This window comes from Sesamum indicum, linkage group LG2, assembly GCF_000512975.1.
Source record: "Sesamum indicum cultivar Zhongzhi No. 13 linkage group LG2, S_indicum_v1.0, whole genome shotgun sequence".
NCBI lineage: Eukaryota > Viridiplantae > Streptophyta > Magnoliopsida > Lamiales > Pedaliaceae > Sesamum > Sesamum indicum.
In genome coordinates, this window is record NC_026146.1 from 9,156,809 (window position 1) to 9,177,334 (window position 20,526).

A 20,526-nucleotide genomic window follows, 5' to 3' on the forward strand; every position below is an offset into this window, starting at 1 on the left:
GATTTTTCTAGATACACTAGAATTTATTTATTAAAATCAAAAGATGAGGCTGCTGAAATGTTTTTGAAATTTAAGGCTGAATTCGAAAATCAATTAGATAAGAAGATTAAAAGACTTAGATCTGATACAGGTGAGAAATACAATACTAAATTCTTAAAAGAATTTTGTGAGATTAATGGAATAATCCATGAACTGTCTGCTCCATATACACCTCAACAAAATAGCATAGCCGAACGAAAAAATAGAACTCTAAAAGAAATGACGAATGCTATGCTTTTAAGCTCAGGTGCCTGATAATATGTGGGGGGAAGCAGCTTTATCTGCATGTTATATCCTTAATAGAGTCCCACATAAAGAATTGGATAAAACTCCTTATGAATTATGGAAAGCATTTGCTCCTAACCTTAAACTTCTTAAGGTGTGGGATTGTCTAGCTAAAGTAGCATATCCAGATTTTAAGAAAACAAACATAGAACCTAAAACCTTTGACTGTGTGTCTATTGGATATGCCCAAAATAGTGCTGCATATAGATTTATGTGTTTAAATGATAACTCTTTTGTGAATCAAGAGATGCTGAATTTTTTGAACTTGTTTTTCCATTAGTTAAAACTTCTAAAACGGACATAGCCTCGTCAAGCAATAAACCTTTGTTAACTTCCTCTAATTCTATTGTGAATGAACCCAGAAGAAGTAAAAGACAAAAAACTGAACATAGTTTTGGACCAGACTTTTTAACTGTCTTCCTAAAGGAAGACCAAGAAAAGATAAATGAAGACTTTTGTTTCAATATTTTTAGTTGAAGATGATCCTAAGACATATACGAAAGCAATAACCTCCACAGACTCTAGTTTCTGGAAGGAAGCCATTAAAAATGAACCAGATTCTATAATGTTAAATCATACTTGACATTTAGTAGATTTGCCTATAAGAAATAAGCCTATAAAATGCAAATGGGTCTTCCAGAAAAAATTGAAACTAGATGGACCAATAGACAAATTTAATTCACGATTAGTGGTTGTGGGTTTTACACAAAAGAAAGACATAGACTATTTTGACACATATTCACCTGTGACAAAGATTGCAACCATTAGAACTCTAGTTGCACTGTCAGCTATTCTTAGCTTAATAATCCATCAAATGGATGTAAAAACAGCCTTTCTAAATAGAGACTTGGAAGAAGAAATATATATGGAATAACCAGAGGGGTTTATTATACCTAGCCAAGTTTGTAAACTTAGAAAATCACTATATGGATTAAAACAAGCACCCAAACAATGGTATGAAAAAGTTGATCATACTTTAAAAACTAATGGATGCAAAACAAATGTATCAGGTACATGTGTATACTCAAAATTATTTGGGACAAAATGTGTTATTATATGCCTATATGTCGATGATATGCTGATTTGTTGCAGCAACATAGAAAGACTTGATTCAACCAAAAGATTCTTATCAGCACAATTTGACATGTAAGATCTAGGAGAAGCTGATGTAATCCTAGGTATTAAAATTAGAAAAATAGAAAATTGGTTCTCTCTTTGTCAGTCTCACTACATAAAGAAAGTTTTGGACAAGTTCGGTGGTCAAGATCAAATACCAGTCAAGGGGGCGACGGGCCCACTGTTGGGAGGATTTTTTTAAAATTCATATTAATATATACTAATATAAAATGAAAAGTTTCTCCACACTAGCTAATAAACGACGGTAAATAATACCGCTGTACTAATTTTTAAAAAAGTCAAAAATACCCTTTATAAGAAAATAGCTAACTTTTTCAAATTTTCAAAATTTAAATTTATCGGTTAAATCATTATTTTTCTTTCTTGTTTTTTATTATGGTAATCTACTAGTTTATATATTTTACTCTTATTTATAATATATTTTAAAGCGTAAAAAGTTATTTATTATATGCATGTATAAACGACATGCCACAACGACTATTTATATAATAATTTTATTTTATAATTATGTATATATTTATATAATTAAGCAATTAAATGACACATCAGCAATTTCCGTCCATTTTATTGAAAAATTGGCTCCTAAACCCTAAATCGAATGAATTTGACGTAGTTTTGCAACATAGTGTATAAAAATTGAGGAAAAATTATTTTTTTAGTTTGCTAAGTATGCCTAATATTAATTTTAGTCCGATAACTATACCCATTTTTTTAAAATCTAGTAACTTCAAAAATTGATCAAGAAAGATCTTTCGATGGACGGTTTTTCTTTTTATGACCAGAAATATTACGCGGCATGCTAGTTGAATATAATTTGGTGGTTTTTAAACTTATGTGGCAATTGAGATAAGGTGAAAAATATGTTGGATATAGTTTGAACTAGAATATAATTTATAAAACTAACATTACTTTTTTCAAAAACAAATAAACCCCCCACCCGTCTCCCTGTTCCTACCCCTCACCCCAGATCCTTCCCCGCAGCTCCTACGTACCCTCCTCCCCCCGCCTCCAGTGGCCCCGTCACCCGGCTGTCCCTACCCTTCTCCCCACCCCCAACACCCCGCATTGAGGGGGTTGACGCCAAAATTTGGGTGATTGCATCGCCTAGAGGTGCGGGTCGACGGCTTTGCCCTCTACTGTGGTCGGCGATGCTGTCGCGGGGAGAGGACGCCGCTGTCCTCCTCTGTAGTGGCGAGAGGATACCCAATTAATAATTTAATTTTAATTAATTTGATTAAATATAATTAGAAAATTTTAAACTAAATAATAAATTTTATTAAAATATATTTAAAATAAATAATTATTCAAATTAATTAATAATTTTTTTATAATTAATAGAATATTTATTCATATAAATATTTAATTTGAAAAATAAATTTATTATATTAATTTTTGTATTGAAATTATAATTTAATCTTGCAATTTGGAATCACATAATCTTAAAATTGTACATATTTTTCTAGAATTTTTATATTAAAATAATATTCGGTCAATACTAATGGCCACATATTACCTATAGTTGTACACGTGTATCAATTGCCGGAAGTTCAACAACTTACATGCCACGCTGACAATTTCCGGCTATTTTGCAAAATCTCATCGAAATATTCTCTACAAACTCCTAATTTTGATTAAATTTTATCGGATTATAAAAGTTAAAGGACTTAAGAAAATTCAAGATAGTCACCAGACTAAAATTAATATTGGGCATATTTAAGGAACTAAAAAAATAATTTTTTTAAAATTGATAACTACAAAATTAATGAACTAAAATTGAACGAGGACAAAATTAATGGACCAAACTTTTTTTCCCCCAAATTTGAACAAACATGTTATCTATCATTAGAATTAGTTGGAACGCTGTAATATTCCGTCACTATTTCCGTTCCTAGCGATGGATTATCTACAGTGGAATAAAAGTGTAATATATTTATTACAAATTAGCTATAAAATTTGATACCGCAACAACTTAAACTTTTGTTAGTGCAACAGCTTAACTACAAATTTTGCGTAGAAAATAAAATTTTGAAATAAATCTATAGAATATCTTAATTACCGATAAGTAATGAAGAGTTTGATAAATATGTTTTGCAATTTTTATTGTCAGTGGAATATATTAACTACCAATATTCTGAAGAAAATATAAAAAAATAACTTAAAATAATAACTTGATATCATAAAATAGAAAACCAATATGTAATTTTCTATGGATTTCAAGTTAATAGTTTCACTAGTATTTAAATTTTGCCATTTAAGTGCAAAGTTATTGCAATGAATTCAACTATATGTTCAACTGTTCATAATTAACCTTAACAAAATATAAAATATGAACATTAATATTTATTTGTTTTAATATATTTATATGACTTACATGTAGAGTCTGAATGATATGATAAATATGTGCTGAGTCCCAATTATTTATATTATAGAATACGTTTTTTTCATAAAAATATAATTTAATTATTTGTACTTTTCAAAAATCAATTAGCTCACATATTTTTCATACAATTTGTTATTTTCATAAAATTCAATCTGTAGTTGTAGAATTTATTCCAATTTTTTATAACAAATAAGTTCATTTTAATCATTTGTGGCGAAATAAATTTAGGACGTAGGTGGGTTATTAAAACCTAAAGTATATGTGTACAAAACAAGTATATATATATATATATATATATATATATGAAAATTAGAATACTTCATTTTTTGTATATATTCTAAAGTGACCAGTAATACCCATGATTTTTAATTAGGTGCAGATGTCATTTACGTATTATACATATGCCATACTATATTAAATATATAATTTCCTAGTTTATTGGATAATTCACAATTCTTTTTTATCTAAAAAATTCTAACTTTATGGAAATTAAAGTTATTTATTAGTATGTCGTATACCACTTGACGATGATATATTCTAACATGAAACATTTTTTAATGCATATTATATTAATGATGCGTGCGTTCAATTTACTGTAAAATGAAAATAAACAAAGATTAAATGTATTTTTGGTCCCATACCTTAATTATTCTTAATTTCCGTTCTTTAACTTTTTGGAATAGTATTTTGATTATGAATCTTTTTAATTTTCACGATTTTAGTCATTTTGTACACCGAAACTTACCTCCACCAGTGGGAAGGTTGAACTCCGATGAAAAAAGATTGAAATTATGAAAATTTAAGAGATGGAGGACTAAAATGCTAACCTAGAAAGTAAAAGGACAAAACTACTGAATAAATGCCCCAATTTTAAAATATGACGTGAGTGGCATATGTTGTTTTCCGGTGAAAAGAGTGAACTTTGACGAAAAAATGACGATTACAAAAATTAAAAGGAATAATTACACTGTTCTGCAATAAAATTTGGTGTAATTGCATATAAATCCTTGTAGTTTGAAATATTACATCTTACACCTTTGATGTTTGCTTTCGTCAAGTAAATAAGTTGCTCCTTTTGTCAAAATTCACTGAATCTGATGATATTAATAAAAACTCGAATAAAAATTCATATTTTACCCAAATTGACCTATTACCGATTTATTGCATGTTAAATAAATTTTTTATGACCAAATTATTCTTACACATGTTCAATACTTAATGTATTTGAGGAGGTATATCTTTACCGTTATAAGGGTATTTTAATTACATATGATTTACTTGACTTGCAAGAAGTCAATAAACAGACAACCGAGGCAAATATCGATTTTCATCCAATTTTTTGTTAATATAAATAAATTTAGTGAATTTAACTAATTGAAGGATCTATTTGGTAAACAAAAGCAAACTTGGGATTTAAATATAATTTTTCAAATTACAGAGAGTTTGTGTATTACACCAAACATTAGGGAAAGGGAGTGAGGATACAGGACCAAAATGCTATTCTAAAAAATTAAAGGGCGAAAATATCAAATAACTTAAATTACGAATCAAAATTGCATTTAAGTGAATAAATAATATCATAGTTTTTATATTTGTGATGATCCAAGAAAATTATTCTATAATTTTAAACCAGAAAATATAAAAACATCAAGATACATATATATTAAAGCACATATGCCAAAAAGAATAAATTAGAATAAGAAAACACTAGCAATACATTTTTTTTTGGGTAAACGTAATTTTTATTAATAAAAAACATACATAATAGTACAACAAAGTTCTTCAGTTGGTTTCTCCCTCAACAGGCCAAGGGAGAATATGTCCCATAAAACTAATAAAGATTTGAATGGTGTGTGCATATCTAGTTTTATAGTTTTACGAATATGGGTGTATATCTATTTTAGAAAAGAGTTTTAATTTTCTTTTATCTTGTTTAAATGTATTCAACAATTTGAATGCACCAATGTATTGAATTAATTTTAAATTTAAATATTTCAAATGATATAATAAATTACATATTAAAAAAATCACTAGTAGAATTAAGAGACATGACCAATTCTATTTTATGCTTGATTAAAAAACAAGGCTAAAATTAGCAGACACTATCTTAACGAAAGGAAAGCAATAAAAAAGGATTTAGTAAGCTCGGTTACTTTGTTGGAAGATTTTGGTGATTCGAGAACTATTATTTAGAGTTTGTTAGAGTAATTTTAGCTGGTTTGATTTAGTCTTGGTAATTAGCTAAATAAATGCTTAGTGACCTATATTTTTCATTAGTTCTGTTACTTGCGTGGCTTTATAAAAACCTAGATCTTTCTTCAATAAAGTATTCCAGTTGTTTTGTGTTATTTTCTGCAGTATTTCTTAACATCTAACAATTGGTATCAGAGCCTGCACTGGGCTTGTAGAAACTAGAGAGAGAAGTTGCAGTCTTCAAGTGAGCAGATGCTGAGAGAATGAACGACGACAAGACTCTAACGAAGATGCCTCATTTTGATGGTCACTACGGCCATTGGAGTAAATTGATGGGTCTGTGGAGTTTGGTAGAAAACGGCTGCGAAAAGCCAGTACAAGGGACAAGGCTGACAGAGGCGCAACAAGCGTCGCTCGATGATGCCACAACCAAGGATTATCAGGTTAAACATTATCTTTTCCAGGCACTTGATCGTACGGTCTTTGAACAAATCCTAGATCGTAGTATAGCCAAGAGTGTTTGGGATTCGATGAAACGGAAATTTGGAGGAAATGACAAGGTGAAGAAAACTCTTCTTAATTCACTAAGAAGGGAATTTGAGGTTCTATCAATGAGGAAAGATGAAATCATCAATGAGTATTTTGCAAAAGTGATGACTATTTCTAACAAGATGCGGAGCAATGGAGAAGATATGTCTGATTCAAAAATTGTTCAGAAAATTCCAAGAACCCTAATTGAGAAGTTCACGTATGTTGTGGTGTCCATCGAAGTATCAAAGAATACTGATAACATGTCCATTGATGAATTGCAAACTTCATTGGTGGTACATGAGCAGAAGTTTCGAATGGTGTACAGTGAGGATGAGGATCAAGTTCTAAAGGTAGATTCAGGGTCTGGAACAAGGGGTAGAGGAAGATCATCTAGAGGCAAAGGACGAAGAAGAGGAAGAATAGCCTTCAACAAGGCAACTGTTGAATGTTATAAATGTCACAATTTAGGACATTTTTAGTATGAATGTCCAAAATGGAATAAGGAGGCTAATTATGCCGAAGTAGAAGAAGATGAAGATGAGTTGTTGTTAATGGCATATGATGAGCTCCATGAAAACAAGGGAAGTGATGTGTGGTTTTTAGATTTAGGATGTTCAAATCACATGTGTGGGAATCAGGGTATGTTTTCAAGCTCGGATACAACTTTCTCTCATACTGTCAAGCTTGGAAACAATACAAAAATGAAGGTGATTGGAAAGGGAGTTGTGAAGCTGGTTTTGAAAGGCATTAGTTATATTATTGGTGATGTATATTGTGTGCCGGAACTCCAAAACAATCTTTTGAGCGTGGGTCAGCTGCAAGAAAAGGGATTGGGACTGCTGTTCAAAGATGGTCTGTGTAGCATCTATCATCCACAAAAAGGAAAAATGGCAGAATCCATCATGAGTGCAAACAGGATGTTTAAGTTGATTACTGATTCACCCATCACAGTAAAGGAAGAAAAGTGTCTACAGATTAGTACCACAGATCAGTCCAAGCTCTGGCATCATCATTATGGTCACCATAGCTATAAAGGTCTGCGTACATTACAAATTAAAGAAATGGTGGTTGGTTTGCCGCCAATTGTAGAAACAAATGTCATTTGTGATGCATGTATGAAAGGCAAGGAACACTGAATTCCCATTCCCAAAAGGAGCCATTAGAGAGCAACAGAGAAATTACAACTAGTTCATGCAGATCTCTGCGGTCCAATTACACCTGCCTCTAGTAGCCACAAGAGGTACTTATTGTGTTTCATTGATGACTTTTGTCGAAAGACATTGATTTATTTTCTTTTAGAGAAGTTAGAAACCTTTTATCACTTTAAATGTTTCAAAACTCTTGTAGAAACAGAGCTTGGAATGTCTATTAAGTGCTTCAGAACAGATAAAGGAGGGGAGTTCAATTCTGTAGAATTCAATGATTTTTGTGAACAAGGCATGAAGAGACAACTAACAACAGCCTACACTCCACAACAAAACGGAGTGGTCGAGCGCAAGAATCGCACAGTGATGAATTTGGTAGGGCCATGCTATCAGAGGAGAAAATACCAAAGACCTTTTGGGCAGAAGCTGCTAGTTGGGCGATTCATGTCTTAAATTGATCACCTACTTTAGCAGTGAAGGATGTGACTCCGGAAGAAGCATGGAGTGGAGAAAAACCTTCAGTGGAGCATTTTTGAGTGTTTGGTTGTGTGGGACATGCCCACATACCAGATGCTAAGTGAACAAAGCTTGAAGATAAAAGTGTGAATTGTGTATTACTTAGGGTCAGTGACGAATCTAAAGGGTATAGAATGTATAATCCAGTTGCAAAGAAAATTATTGTGAGCCATGATGTGGTTTTTTATGAAAACCGTGTGTGGAATTGGGATGCAGATTATGAAAAAGAGCAGTTGATGGATTTAGAATGGGGAGACAGCACTGTAATAACTACAAATCAAGAAGGAGAAGCGGTAGAAGATGTGGATGGAGCAGTAAATGAAGCACCAATTGCCGAAGAGAATTTGACAGCAAGAGAGGGCAGAATTCGACATCCACCAGTATGGATGACAGATTACACATCTGGTGAAGAACTGTCAAAAGATGATGAAGTAAACATGACAAGCATAGCACTTGTAGTGTCTTCTGATCCTACAAGCTTTGAGGATGCAGTTAAAAGCTCAAAATGGAGGCTGGTCATGGATGAAGAAATCAAATCCATTGAGAAAAATCAGACTTGGCAGTTAGTAGAACTATCCATTGGAACCAAGAAGATAGGAGTGAAGTGGGTTTACAAAACTAAGCTAAATGAGCTTGGTGAAGTTGACACATACAAGGCAAGATTGATAGTAAAAGGTTACTCCCAACAGCATGGAATAGATTATACAGAAGTATATGCACCTGTGGCTAAGATGGATACAGTGAGAATGATTATTGCTTTTGCTGCAAAAAGAGGATGGAGTCTCTACCAGTTAGATGTCAAATCTGCATTCTTGCATGGGGAATTGAAGGAAGATGTGTTCGTGGAGCAGCCAAGAGGATATGAAAAGAAAGGAAGTGAACATATGGTCTATAAATTACAAAAGACTCTTCACAGACTAAAACAAGCACCTAGAGCTTCGTTTAGTTGGATCAAGTCTTATTTCATCAAGGAAGGATTTGAAACGACTCCTAGTGAGCCCACACTTTTCCTTAAAAGAAAAGGAGGAAAAATTCTAATTGTAAGTATTTATGTAGATGATTTGTTGTTCACTAGTGATGATGAGGTGATGCTGTGTGAGTTCAAAAATTCTATGAATAAGCAGTTTGACATGATAGATTTAGGAAAGATGAGATTCTTTCTTGGAATTGAGGTGTTTCAAAGGGCTGATGGTGTTTTTATATGCCAAAGAAAATATGCAGTTGAAGTTTTAAGTCGTTTTGGCATGGAAGAAAGCAATTCTGTTCGTAATCCAATTGTTCTTTTGGTCAAAAGATTAATGCGGATAAAGAAGGAATCAAAGCAGATGCAACTCAGTTCAAGCAAATGGTGGGAAGCTTGATATACCTTACAGCGACTCGACCCGACCTCATGTTTGTTGTAAGTCTTATTAGTCGTTTTATAGCGAATCCCACACAACTACATTTTGCAGTAGCAAAAAGAGTTTTGAGGTACTTAAAAGGAACTATGGATTATGGTGTTTTCTACAAGAAAGGAGGAACAAGTGAAATGGTGGTTTATACAGATACTGATTACACCGGAGACAAGGAGGATAGCAAAAGCACTTCGGGTTATGTGTTCATGATGTGTGAAGGAGCAGTAGCCATAGTCTGTTTATCAAGAAAGCAACCCATAGTCACTTTATCAACCACTAAGGCCGAATTTGTAGCAGCAGCTGCGTGTGCTTGCCAAGCTATTTGGATGAGAAGAATTTTAAAAGAAATTGGTCATGTGCAGGATGATTGTACTACATTAATGTGTGATAATACTTCAACTATAAAGTTCTCAAAGAATCCAGTTTTACATGGCCGTTCCAAGCATATACGAGTAACGTTTCATTTTCTCATATATCTTACCAAAGATGGTGTTGTTGAGTTAGTTTTCTGTGGCACTCAAGACCAACTTGCAGATTTAATCACTAAGCCCCTCAAGTTAGATGCTTTTGAGAAGTTTTGTAAGAAACTGGTTATGTGTGCTGCTGCAAATTTGAACTAATTGCTTAAGCAATAAGTTCAAGGGAGGGATTGTTGGAAGATTTTGTTTGATTCGAGAACTATTATTTAGAGTTTGTTAGAGTAATTTGAGCTAGTTTGATTTAGTCTTGGAGTTACCTTTAGCTAGTTTGATTTAGTCTTGGTAATTAGCTAACTAAATGTGTAGTGACTTGTATTTTCATTAGTTCTATTACTTCCGTGGTTTTATAAAACCCCAAATCTTTTTTTAATAAAATATTCCAGTTATTTTGTGTTATTTTCTACAGTATTTCTTAACATCTAACATACTTAACAAATGTAACTATTAAGCTTTGAAGGAATGAAAAGCAACAATTATAAGCTAATTACAAGGAATTTGACTCTTTTCAACATTTCTTAAATTCATTGAAGTTTTACGGGTTTGGAGAAACTTTCAGTCAAGTATTTGAAAGCATTTTGGTGTTTGTAAATTTTCTAGTAGAGAAGCAAACAATTGGGTTGCCATTTTAGATATTTTGGTAGTAATGAATTGATTCACTAATTAATGATGTGGGTAAAACCCTAATTATAGAAAAAAATACAATTTGCTCTCGAAAGGGTACAAAATTACAAGTTTGTCAGGAGGATCCGTGCACTTTCGTTCGGGTCAGATTGCGACTCGACCCGGCAACTCGGGACATGTGGAGCGAGCACATTGGACCAACCAGACCCCCAGCTTCTCTCTATAAATACCCCCGGTCAGTGCATTAATAGTACGTCATTGTCACCACCTTTTACTTTCGGTCGCTTCAGCCATCCAGCTCACTAAGCGACCTGCTTTACGACTTAAAAACCAAACACTGACTTAAGTATCGGAGGGTCTTAGCTGGAGTCCACCCCAGGAAGTCTAACGATCTGCTTCTTTTCTCAGGGCCCAATCATTAGTTTGGGAGAGGTAGCGACCTCGAACCACTTGGAGGATCAGCTAACCCGACCAAGGAGGTCGCGTGGATTTCGACTCGAATCACTAATATTTAAAAATGAAAGAAGTTTTTACACTAACTTGGTTAGGTGTGCGTCCTGATTACCTATACGTAAAATGTATTTACACTTTGAAACTCTACAAATGAAAACACGCTTATGAGAGAAATAGTTAAATATAGGTGTGTGAGGCTCATCTTGATCATCTTCAACATGCTATGTTTTCTGCCCCTACTTTATTCTACTTTCCATATATTTGCAACTTCTGACAGCCCCCTCAAGCTGGAGCTTGATGAAGCAAGCCCAACTTGGACAGGAAACGTGAGAATTCACCAATGCGCTTAGTTGATTTGGTGAAAAGATCAGCCAGTTGGCTGGAAACAGGGATGTGAGAGGGATTGATGAAACTAAGTTTGTATTGATCCCTCACTAAATGGCATCGATTTCCAAGTGCTTAGTTCTCTCATGGAAGATGAGATTGGCAGTACTTGTGGATGGAAGCTTTGTTACTACAATAAAAATGGCTACAAAATTTGCATATATTATATATCTACAGAAAGGGCTACAGGAATTCGTGGCCCTCAGATAGCTACAAAAAATTAAAAAACTTTTACAAGCATTACCTACATAGGTTTCGGAAATAGCAACAACCACTTTTGTAGGTATAGATACAGATTTCTCAGTATTTGCTACAGGTTGGCTAAAGTGGATGCACTATTTTTTGGTAGTGCCCAAAGAAGTTCTAAAGTTGAACTTACACCCCCTCCAATAATTTACTATTTATATTTGACCACTTTCGTTAGGATTTGAACAAAAAATATTAATGTTAGCAAAACAATTGCATAATTTTTTAATTTCATCCTTCATTTAACATTCCATATAGTAATTTTGTACTTATAAGGAGAAAAACATAATGATGTTAACCTTATTCGTTACACACAAACACACATTTATATATATATATATATATATATATCATATTAATCCCTTTATAAGTACAAAAAATATAGATATATATACATATATGTAAATATTAAATAAGGAGAAAAATTAAAAATTTAAATAATTGTATTTGTTACTCTAACGGAAGCGCATCAGGTGTAAAGGAAGAATTTTAAAAAGTGTGCAAGTATAATTTCAAATTTTATTTAAAAAAAAATCTAATTTTTTATTGTCAAAGAAAGTCTAAGTGTAATAAACCCTTTTGAATAATATGAATAATGTACCACCATTAAAATTTATATGTTCACAATCTATACTTTATTCGTTGAATTTATATGACATTAATTACACTATAGACAAGGGAAAATAGCATGTTTGGTCCTGTAATTTCGGGCTTTTTTATTTTTGATTTCATTTGTTATGGGATTTTCACTTTTGCTTCCATAATTATAGAAAATAGTAATAGTTTTGTTCGCATCACATCTTTCCATTAGAAGTTTAACGGAAAAAGCCACGTGATCATTAAGTGCATGATGACCAAATGTGCTATTTTTTTTTAAAGTTATGTAACAAAAAGTGAGAATTCTGTAACAAAAGGGACCGAAAGTGTAACGACCACGTGGTATTTTTCGCTAAAATATTTAATAAAAATGTGTTATGGGACGAAAAGTGAAAATTTCGTAACCAATGGGATCAAAAGTGAAAAGACCTTAAATTACTGGATGAAAAGTGTCATTGTTCCCTAGAGAAAAATAGGAGTTAAGTTGTTCTAAATAATTAATGAGAAAGTAATTTTTTTTAAGGATCACATAGATTTACTTTTGTACATCGGTGAACAATTCTATTGGTTAATTGAATGTTATTTAATTAAATATTATGGTTTTTATTTTGATTTTTAATATTCCAATAATATAAACTAAAGTAATTTGTAAATAGTTTAATATGAAATATACTAATGGAAATAAAAATTAATGTTTTTAAGAAAAAAAAAGCCTATAATAACAAACATCAAGTCTAAATATTAAGCAGAAATAGTGTCATAAATATACAAAGACGAAATAGTTTTTAATCAATTAAACTCGCTGTGAAATTGCTTTTTCCCACAAACAATTATATTCATGTTTGGTTTTGTTTTCAAATTTCAATTTTCAGTAAAGAATATGTGTTTACAATTTATTATATGATTTTGTATGAAAATGAGAATATGTTTGATTTAAAAAATTTCCGCAAAACAAATTAATCATGAAAAAGAAAAAATGCATAACCACATCTTATCATTTTTTTCTTTTTATTAGTTTTTAGTAATAGTTCCATTATACTTATGGTTCGAAAAATTACATTTAGTATTCTTAATATTTGTTTTCGTCTATCAAAAGTCCTTCTTTTAGTTAAAATTCACTGAATTTGTTGAAATTAATAAAAAAACTGAATGAAAATTCATATTAACCCCTAATTGACTTATGACTGATTTATTGCATATCAAACAAATCTTTTTTTTGAGAAAACTACCTTTACACATCTTTACACGCTAATGCACGTGAGGAGTTATCTTTACTAGTACAAGAGAGGTTTGGTCATAAAATATTTGTTTAACCTACAATAAATCGATCGACAGTAAATATGAAGTTTCATTTAATTTTTTTTTTCAATATCAGCAAATTCAATAAATTCTTACTGACAACGATATTTACTTGTTAGATGAAAAAAACATAACTAAATATAATTTATTAAAATTACTAATTTTTTTTTTGTATAATTACACTAAACCTCGTAAGAGAACGGAATAATTATCCTTAATTTTTAACCTAGGTTGCACATAAAATTCTTTTTTTGAATTTTCGTGGCTTTAGGCCATTAACAAACACTACGATGACAGGCAAAGTCTTGGTCATCGCCTCTTCTTGAAATGCTATCTTTGAATTTTCTCTTACTTTTAATTTGTCATCTTTGAATTTTCTTTTATTTTTAATTTGTCTCGTAAATTCAACTCTGTCCTATCAGTTTGTCTTTAATTTTCAATAATTCAAAAGTTTGGCAACTCTGCGGGGTAGCAACTTATCCCCAAATATACACTTCGACTAGTTAACTTAACTATAGTGTTAAATACATTTTGCACAATTAAATATTTGAATAATATTGCTCTTATATTATATATATATATATATATATATATTGTTGTTCAAAACTTTTGCATTTTAAATTCACTTGAAATTATCTTAATTGAAAAAATATATTTAAGTTAAAATAAATTAAAATACAATTAGTAAGTTTCATAGTTCAATTTTTATTACATTTACATATTCAAAGTTAAATAATAAATTGTTATAGTAAATACTCAAAAATCTTTAATGTAAAATCATATTTGGAAATTAAAGTAATAAGTTGGTATATATAATAGATACACAATAAATATAGTATCTTAATAATTTCTATATACTTTTGAAAATAAATTGACAATATATATATGCTTAACGAAAAGTTAAATATTTTTAGAAAAAAAATTAATATTTTGCCGTATTTTCGAAGAAAGTATATTTAAAAATGAATACCTAATTACTCTTTTTTCTAAAAATAAAAAATAAATAGTTAATAACTTATACTAAAAGAAATTTAACATTTAACCATAACTGTTTGTCATCGTTAAAAATAAATAACCATAGGAAATAGTAATTGACCAAGTCCACGCAACGGTTATTGATTGTAATTTTTGTAAGTGTGGCTAAAATAATTGTCATGGTTAAAAGTCACAACAAAAATTTGTAACAAATTTTTATCCATCTTAATAAGTATACTTAAGATAAATTATTTATTTATTTAATTAACCTGTAGTTAATTTTTATGCATCTAATAATTTCACAACTTTGAAATTTTAACTAATTTTTGTGTAATTCAAGAAACCAACTTTTTTTGTCTATTATATTGAATTTTAATTTAATGTAAAATTATTTTAAAAAGTTTATAAGTACATAACATCTTATTTTTAGAGCTTATAAGCTCTTTTCTTATAATAATTACCAAATACTTTGTAACCGTAAATATATTATATAAAATATTTTAAAAAATTTATAAACTTCCCAAATACCCTCTAAGTACTACCTCTGAGAATTAGTTATACAATTTCAGGCAAAATTTGAGATGCCAAACAAATTACAAATTAGAAAAGAAACCTAAACTCTTAGACGAAATATCTACTGCCAATACAAGTGGCAATGTTCAGTACAGAAAGTCAGACAAAGCTGTGCCGCCTCGTATCTTATATATAGCGCGGGAATTTCACACTTCTTTGAATGCAAAAATACAGTGTGATTACACATATATAGTTATACACAAATTGAGCAAGATACTAGAACCAAGTTTTGAGGTTCTCCCCCAAAATTTAGGTCGAAAAATGGCCATCCAACGCGTTATAGTCTTCACGCTCATCGCCAGCAGCCTAATTTCCGGGTCCTATGCCATTGCTGGAACTGCCACCTACTATAATGTTTATGTTCGTAAGTCGCTTCTCTTTTTGCAGGGGAAAATGTAATTTTAGTTCTATAAATCATTTCTGCATGTCTTCTAAACCTATATATTTATCTAGGAAAAAATGAGTACGAGAGATTTTGTTTTTCCACTTATATTAAAATATATCGCGCGTAGAGTAATGTAAACTTGCTCCTCCCGTATTTGCAGCATCGTCATGCTATGGATTCGAGAATCAGGGCACGATGATAGCCGCAGCTAATGCTGCTCTGTTCAACAATAGTGCGGCCTGTGGGAGACGTTACAGGGTTCGATGCACTGGATCGACAAACCAAGGCATACCTCAGCCCTGCCGCAATGGTGAAATTACAGTGAAGATTGTTGATATGTGTCCAGGATGCGAAGCAAACCAGGTGGATCTGTCCCTGCAAGCTTTCGCCACCATTGCTGACCTTGATGCTGGAAGGATCAATATTGATTTTAACCCGTAAGTGGACCTTGGATTTTCTAATTGTGTGGCCAATATTAATATGGTTGCACACAATTTTACCTTCTTATTTGCAATTTTAGACACAATTTGGCGATTAGTGTCTTAAAATCGAACAAATTAAAAGAATAAAAGACTATTTTGAAACCCTAAAATATTAAAGGACTAAAATAATTAAAAAATAGCTAAAGTTAAAAGGACGAAAAATACGTTTTAATCCTACATTAGAATATATAAAGATATGTCCCTTTTTCAATCTTCATGACTTACAAATATAACTGACTCTCTTGTAATTTTCTAGGGCTTGAGGGGGTAGTTGGAGAACGAAGAATTCAACTTGCAAGAATTATAAGCTTAATAAAGATACATATATATAGGGTTTTGCTCATGGAACGGGCACTGGTATACTAACCCTTGTGAAATAAAAGGCGAAGGATATATACAGAAATCGGTGTGATCAGATTTCTACAGTGTCGGAAGACGTCGTCTGTGGATGTTACATGCATGTAATAGTAAGCGGCTTTCCAAACAATATTAATAAATAATCTCAGATGCTTAAGATGGTAATTTATGATGTATGGATATGAAAGTTGCATAATACAGATACGACAACATATTCTCAAATTTTCATAAAATTAAAATATGCAATATGTAAAAAATTATAAAAATAAAACATAAAATAAGCATACCTTACATCTAATTTTTACTCAAAACACATGGCCTAAAAAATATACATAAAAAATCCTAAACGTGTCAGACATACTTTTATTTTATATTTTCAAACATGCTGATGCTATATCCATTATGTATCTGAAGCGTGTCAGAACCGTATATGTGATGGACGGGTAATTTTTTGACGTACCCATGCATTAAATGATAATCAATGGCTTTGGTAAAAGACAGGGAAAATGCATTTTTTTTTCTTTATATATTTTTAGGGGTGGGACTTTCGACCTAGCCCAATTTCAACTATGTATTGAGGATAATAATTTAAAAGAAGTTAAGGATTTGATCTGATTTTTGTAACGTGAAATTAGCGAGTATTCTTCGGTAGAATCGGACCAAGTATGCTACTTTTTTTTTCTTTGTAATTATTATTTTTAATTGTAAAATTAAATTTGAAGTGGACCGCCAATCTACAATGATTACAGAATGAAAAATCTGTATTCTTCCCCCCTAAAAGACAACAGGTCTCAAATAGTAAATGAACAATCATATATTAATGCTGGATAAATAAAATGAAAATGGACCAGAATACCTTATTTACGTATCGTTGGAAAGTGCATTAACATAAAATATAGCATTAATAAGCGCAATACAAAAGTGTGTAAATTAAATAAACTTATCAGTCACAGGTGTTGAGAACATAAATTAAAATGCCAATTCTAATTCTACTACAAGCATGTAACAATAATTAAAGGGTTATCAAAAGAAAAAACGAGGCTACGATGTCCATCTTTGTATCATATAACGGGAATATACAGACCATCAAGTGAATATGTGTCAGTTGATGACAAAAATAGAGTCATGTCGCAATTTTGGATATACATATTACAAGAGATTGAATCCAACGTTCAACTACCCCAAAAGATATGATGAATTTCCCACATATTTAGATCACATTTTCCCATTTAACATGAGTGCTACAATTCGAGCTCTAATATCATCGGAAAGCTGGAAAAAAAGATCCATTTTTTTTAGGTTTTCAACGAACCTGTTAGGTATTGAGATTTGATCATTCAGGTCAATGTCCGGAGCCTTCTCAACAGTTTCTCCCCTTCTTTGTAATGAACAAAAAACTTCTTGCTTAACTCACCAAAATATGCATTTGCACTTTCACAGAACGTGGACACAACGTTCGCCATACAATAATCTTATAGCACATGTACTTCCTTTTGTGTTTTTGTGGTACTAGTACTTTCCTTATTTAAAGTAGTGGACTGTATATTTAGATATTTATTTACCTGCTTTTCCTCTGTTGCCGCATTATTGTTCCCCACATATCCAAATTTAGGACACCATTAGGCAGTTGGGACGTAGCAGTCTTTAGTATCGTTATCTTGAGCCATGTATGACACGTGGACATCCTGATTTATGTCTAATGTACACTCACCGTCGGCCCTATCTTTGCCAAATATCTCATGCCAGGGCGGGAAAAGGGGTCATGACTGGTAATGCATTGTCCTTGCAATTGATTGACATGTTCAATATACTAGTTAATCTGAACTACTACTAAGAATAAATCTAAACATATCGCATGTTATACTTACAATATTTTGGAAAATAAAAAATTAGAAGTTGAAATTTATCTTGCAGTACTCATCCCAAACATCTTGTGAGTTCACCGTGAACATGATGACTATGATCAATAATGCATTCACGAGGACTTCTTCTTCTCATTAAGTAGATGTAGATAGTATCAGTCTTATCTGATTTTACCCTGCATTGTCTCGGTTTGCTAGTTCCTTCCTTATTGAATGGGTTCATCTACAAATGAACAGACTTGTAAGAAATCTGTGATCATAAACTAATTTTTCAGATAATTATTCATAAAGGAAAATAATAAAAATTCAGATAATTGAATAATTAGACCAATTTAATAGTCTCCATATGTAAATAAATTGGTTTTGCAAATAGATTCACATATTAGTACAACCGTTGGACACATATGTAAAAGATTATGCTAAAATCGTGGATTTGGCTAATGATAAACAATGGCAACACATTGGGATATGTGGTCTATAGCTTTAACTCTTCAACGATGCATTCCATATACATATTCGAAGCTAGCCCATCACGACATGTGGGAATTGTTTCTATGGTACTCACAATGTCCGTCCCAGGAATATTTGTATTGTTAGGTACCTACGGGACTTCACATTCCAATGGGTTCATACTAACAAAATTATGTAGAAGACAACAGGCAATAATAATACTATTATGCACATTAATGGAGTAGTATGAAGGGCTTCTTAAAATCCCCCATCTAATTTTCAACAAGCCAAATGTGCATTTAATAACATTAAGTGCCGTAATGTGTCTCAGATTAAATAACTCCTACGCACTTTAGGGCCCACCACCACCACGTTTCCATTCTTTCAAGTGATATCTTACACCACGGTAAGGTGTGAGGAAACCTTCTCCTAAAGATAGTAATTACCTATAGAGCAATATAAGAGGTAAAATAACAAAATTCGATTAGAATAGATTAATCTATTAAAATGTAATATGAAATTGAATAACTTGTAATTTAATATACCGTGAGGAATTTTAAGCTTGGTTGGTAGGGTTATAGGATCACGCAATACTCTACCATCAGCGACACTTCCCTCACACTTGAACAAAACGTATGTAGATTTTCCTTACGTGTTGCAAACATTAAGTACATTTAGACTAATTTGGCGCTTGCAATTTTGCTAACGCCCTTCCTCGAATTAGGTACCCGTACTTCAATGTGTGTCTTGTCTAGTGCCCCCAAACATCCTGAGAAAAATAGCAAAAGATTAATCTTTGCAAATTTAGATCAACGTAAAAAATTATTAACAGTACGTTAGATAGATTTGTGTATCTGGTTGCTAAAAAATATTATTTTAAACCATCGGCTCCAAGAATCTTGGCATCCTTCCCAAGTGGAGATGGACTAGGCAATAACATTGGCTGCAATCTGAGAACAACCTTCAAGATTGAGTGAATAATGCTTACTTATTGTGTGACCACTACGTAAGAAGTCATGCTTGGCTACATAATTTATTACTGTGGTGGACAAGCACACTAAGGAATGTCATGACTTGTTCCATAACTATTATATCTAGTTGCTCTAAGCCTGCCCAAGGATTCTAAGATTTGAGATAGACGGCCAAATGGATTCCGACTCATGTATAGGTTATTCATGCATTTAACATCACTAATTTCAACTATCTGTCTTAGATGCTTGACCTAGTCGGGTATCCTAAACTTCATGTTGTACCAATGGGTACCAAATGAATTCACCGTCTGAGATTGACATTGCCAGTATTGATAAACATAACAAAACAAGTACAATGCAAAGATAATCTCAAGTATTATAAGTTGGATAGTCATAAATATCTTTAAACGTTCAATTTTATTCATCCTATAAATAAAAACAACGTCAAGTATAAATACTGGATGCCATCTACCTTAAGAATGAGTACAAGCAGCAAACTGGATTATAAATTTTTTGCACAGCAAACTAACTCATATAGGTTAATATCAAGATTAACACTTTCTTTAACAAAAAAGTCGACAAAACACGAAAATTAAAACAGTCAATGAAAATGTATTATAGTTAGATTCCAACCTAGTCTAAGTAAAAGGGATAGTTGTTTAGTCTACTTGAAATGGTATCAACATGATTTCCTAGATGTGGACTACAGCTTCAACAGTAAATTATAATTAGAAACCCACAAAAAATTAAATAAATCATCAGTATCCCCCGT

At 31.9% G+C, this 20,526-nt stretch overlaps 1 protein-coding gene and 1 long non-coding RNA gene across 2 annotated transcripts; one reads left to right on the plus strand and one right to left on the minus strand.

The window, feature by feature from the left end:
* Nucleotides 15,347-17,955, minus strand: LOC110011604. The gene is made up of 2 exons (XR_002286628.1): nucleotides 17,784-17,955; nucleotides 15,347-16,041 (listed from the first exon to the last, which is right to left on the minus strand). It is a non-coding gene; the product is annotated as an uncharacterized LOC110011604 (long non-coding RNA).
* LOC105155648 (EG45-like domain containing protein) lies at nucleotides 15,476-16,616 on the plus strand. Its single transcript, XM_011071550.2, has 3 exons — nucleotides 15,476-15,611; nucleotides 15,793-16,069; nucleotides 16,371-16,616. Exons 1-3 carry the CDS (start codon nucleotides 15,509-15,511, stop codon nucleotides 16,375-16,377), a joined length of 387 nt encoding a protein of 128 aa, XP_011069852.1. The 5' UTR covers nucleotides 15,476-15,508; the 3' UTR covers nucleotides 16,378-16,616.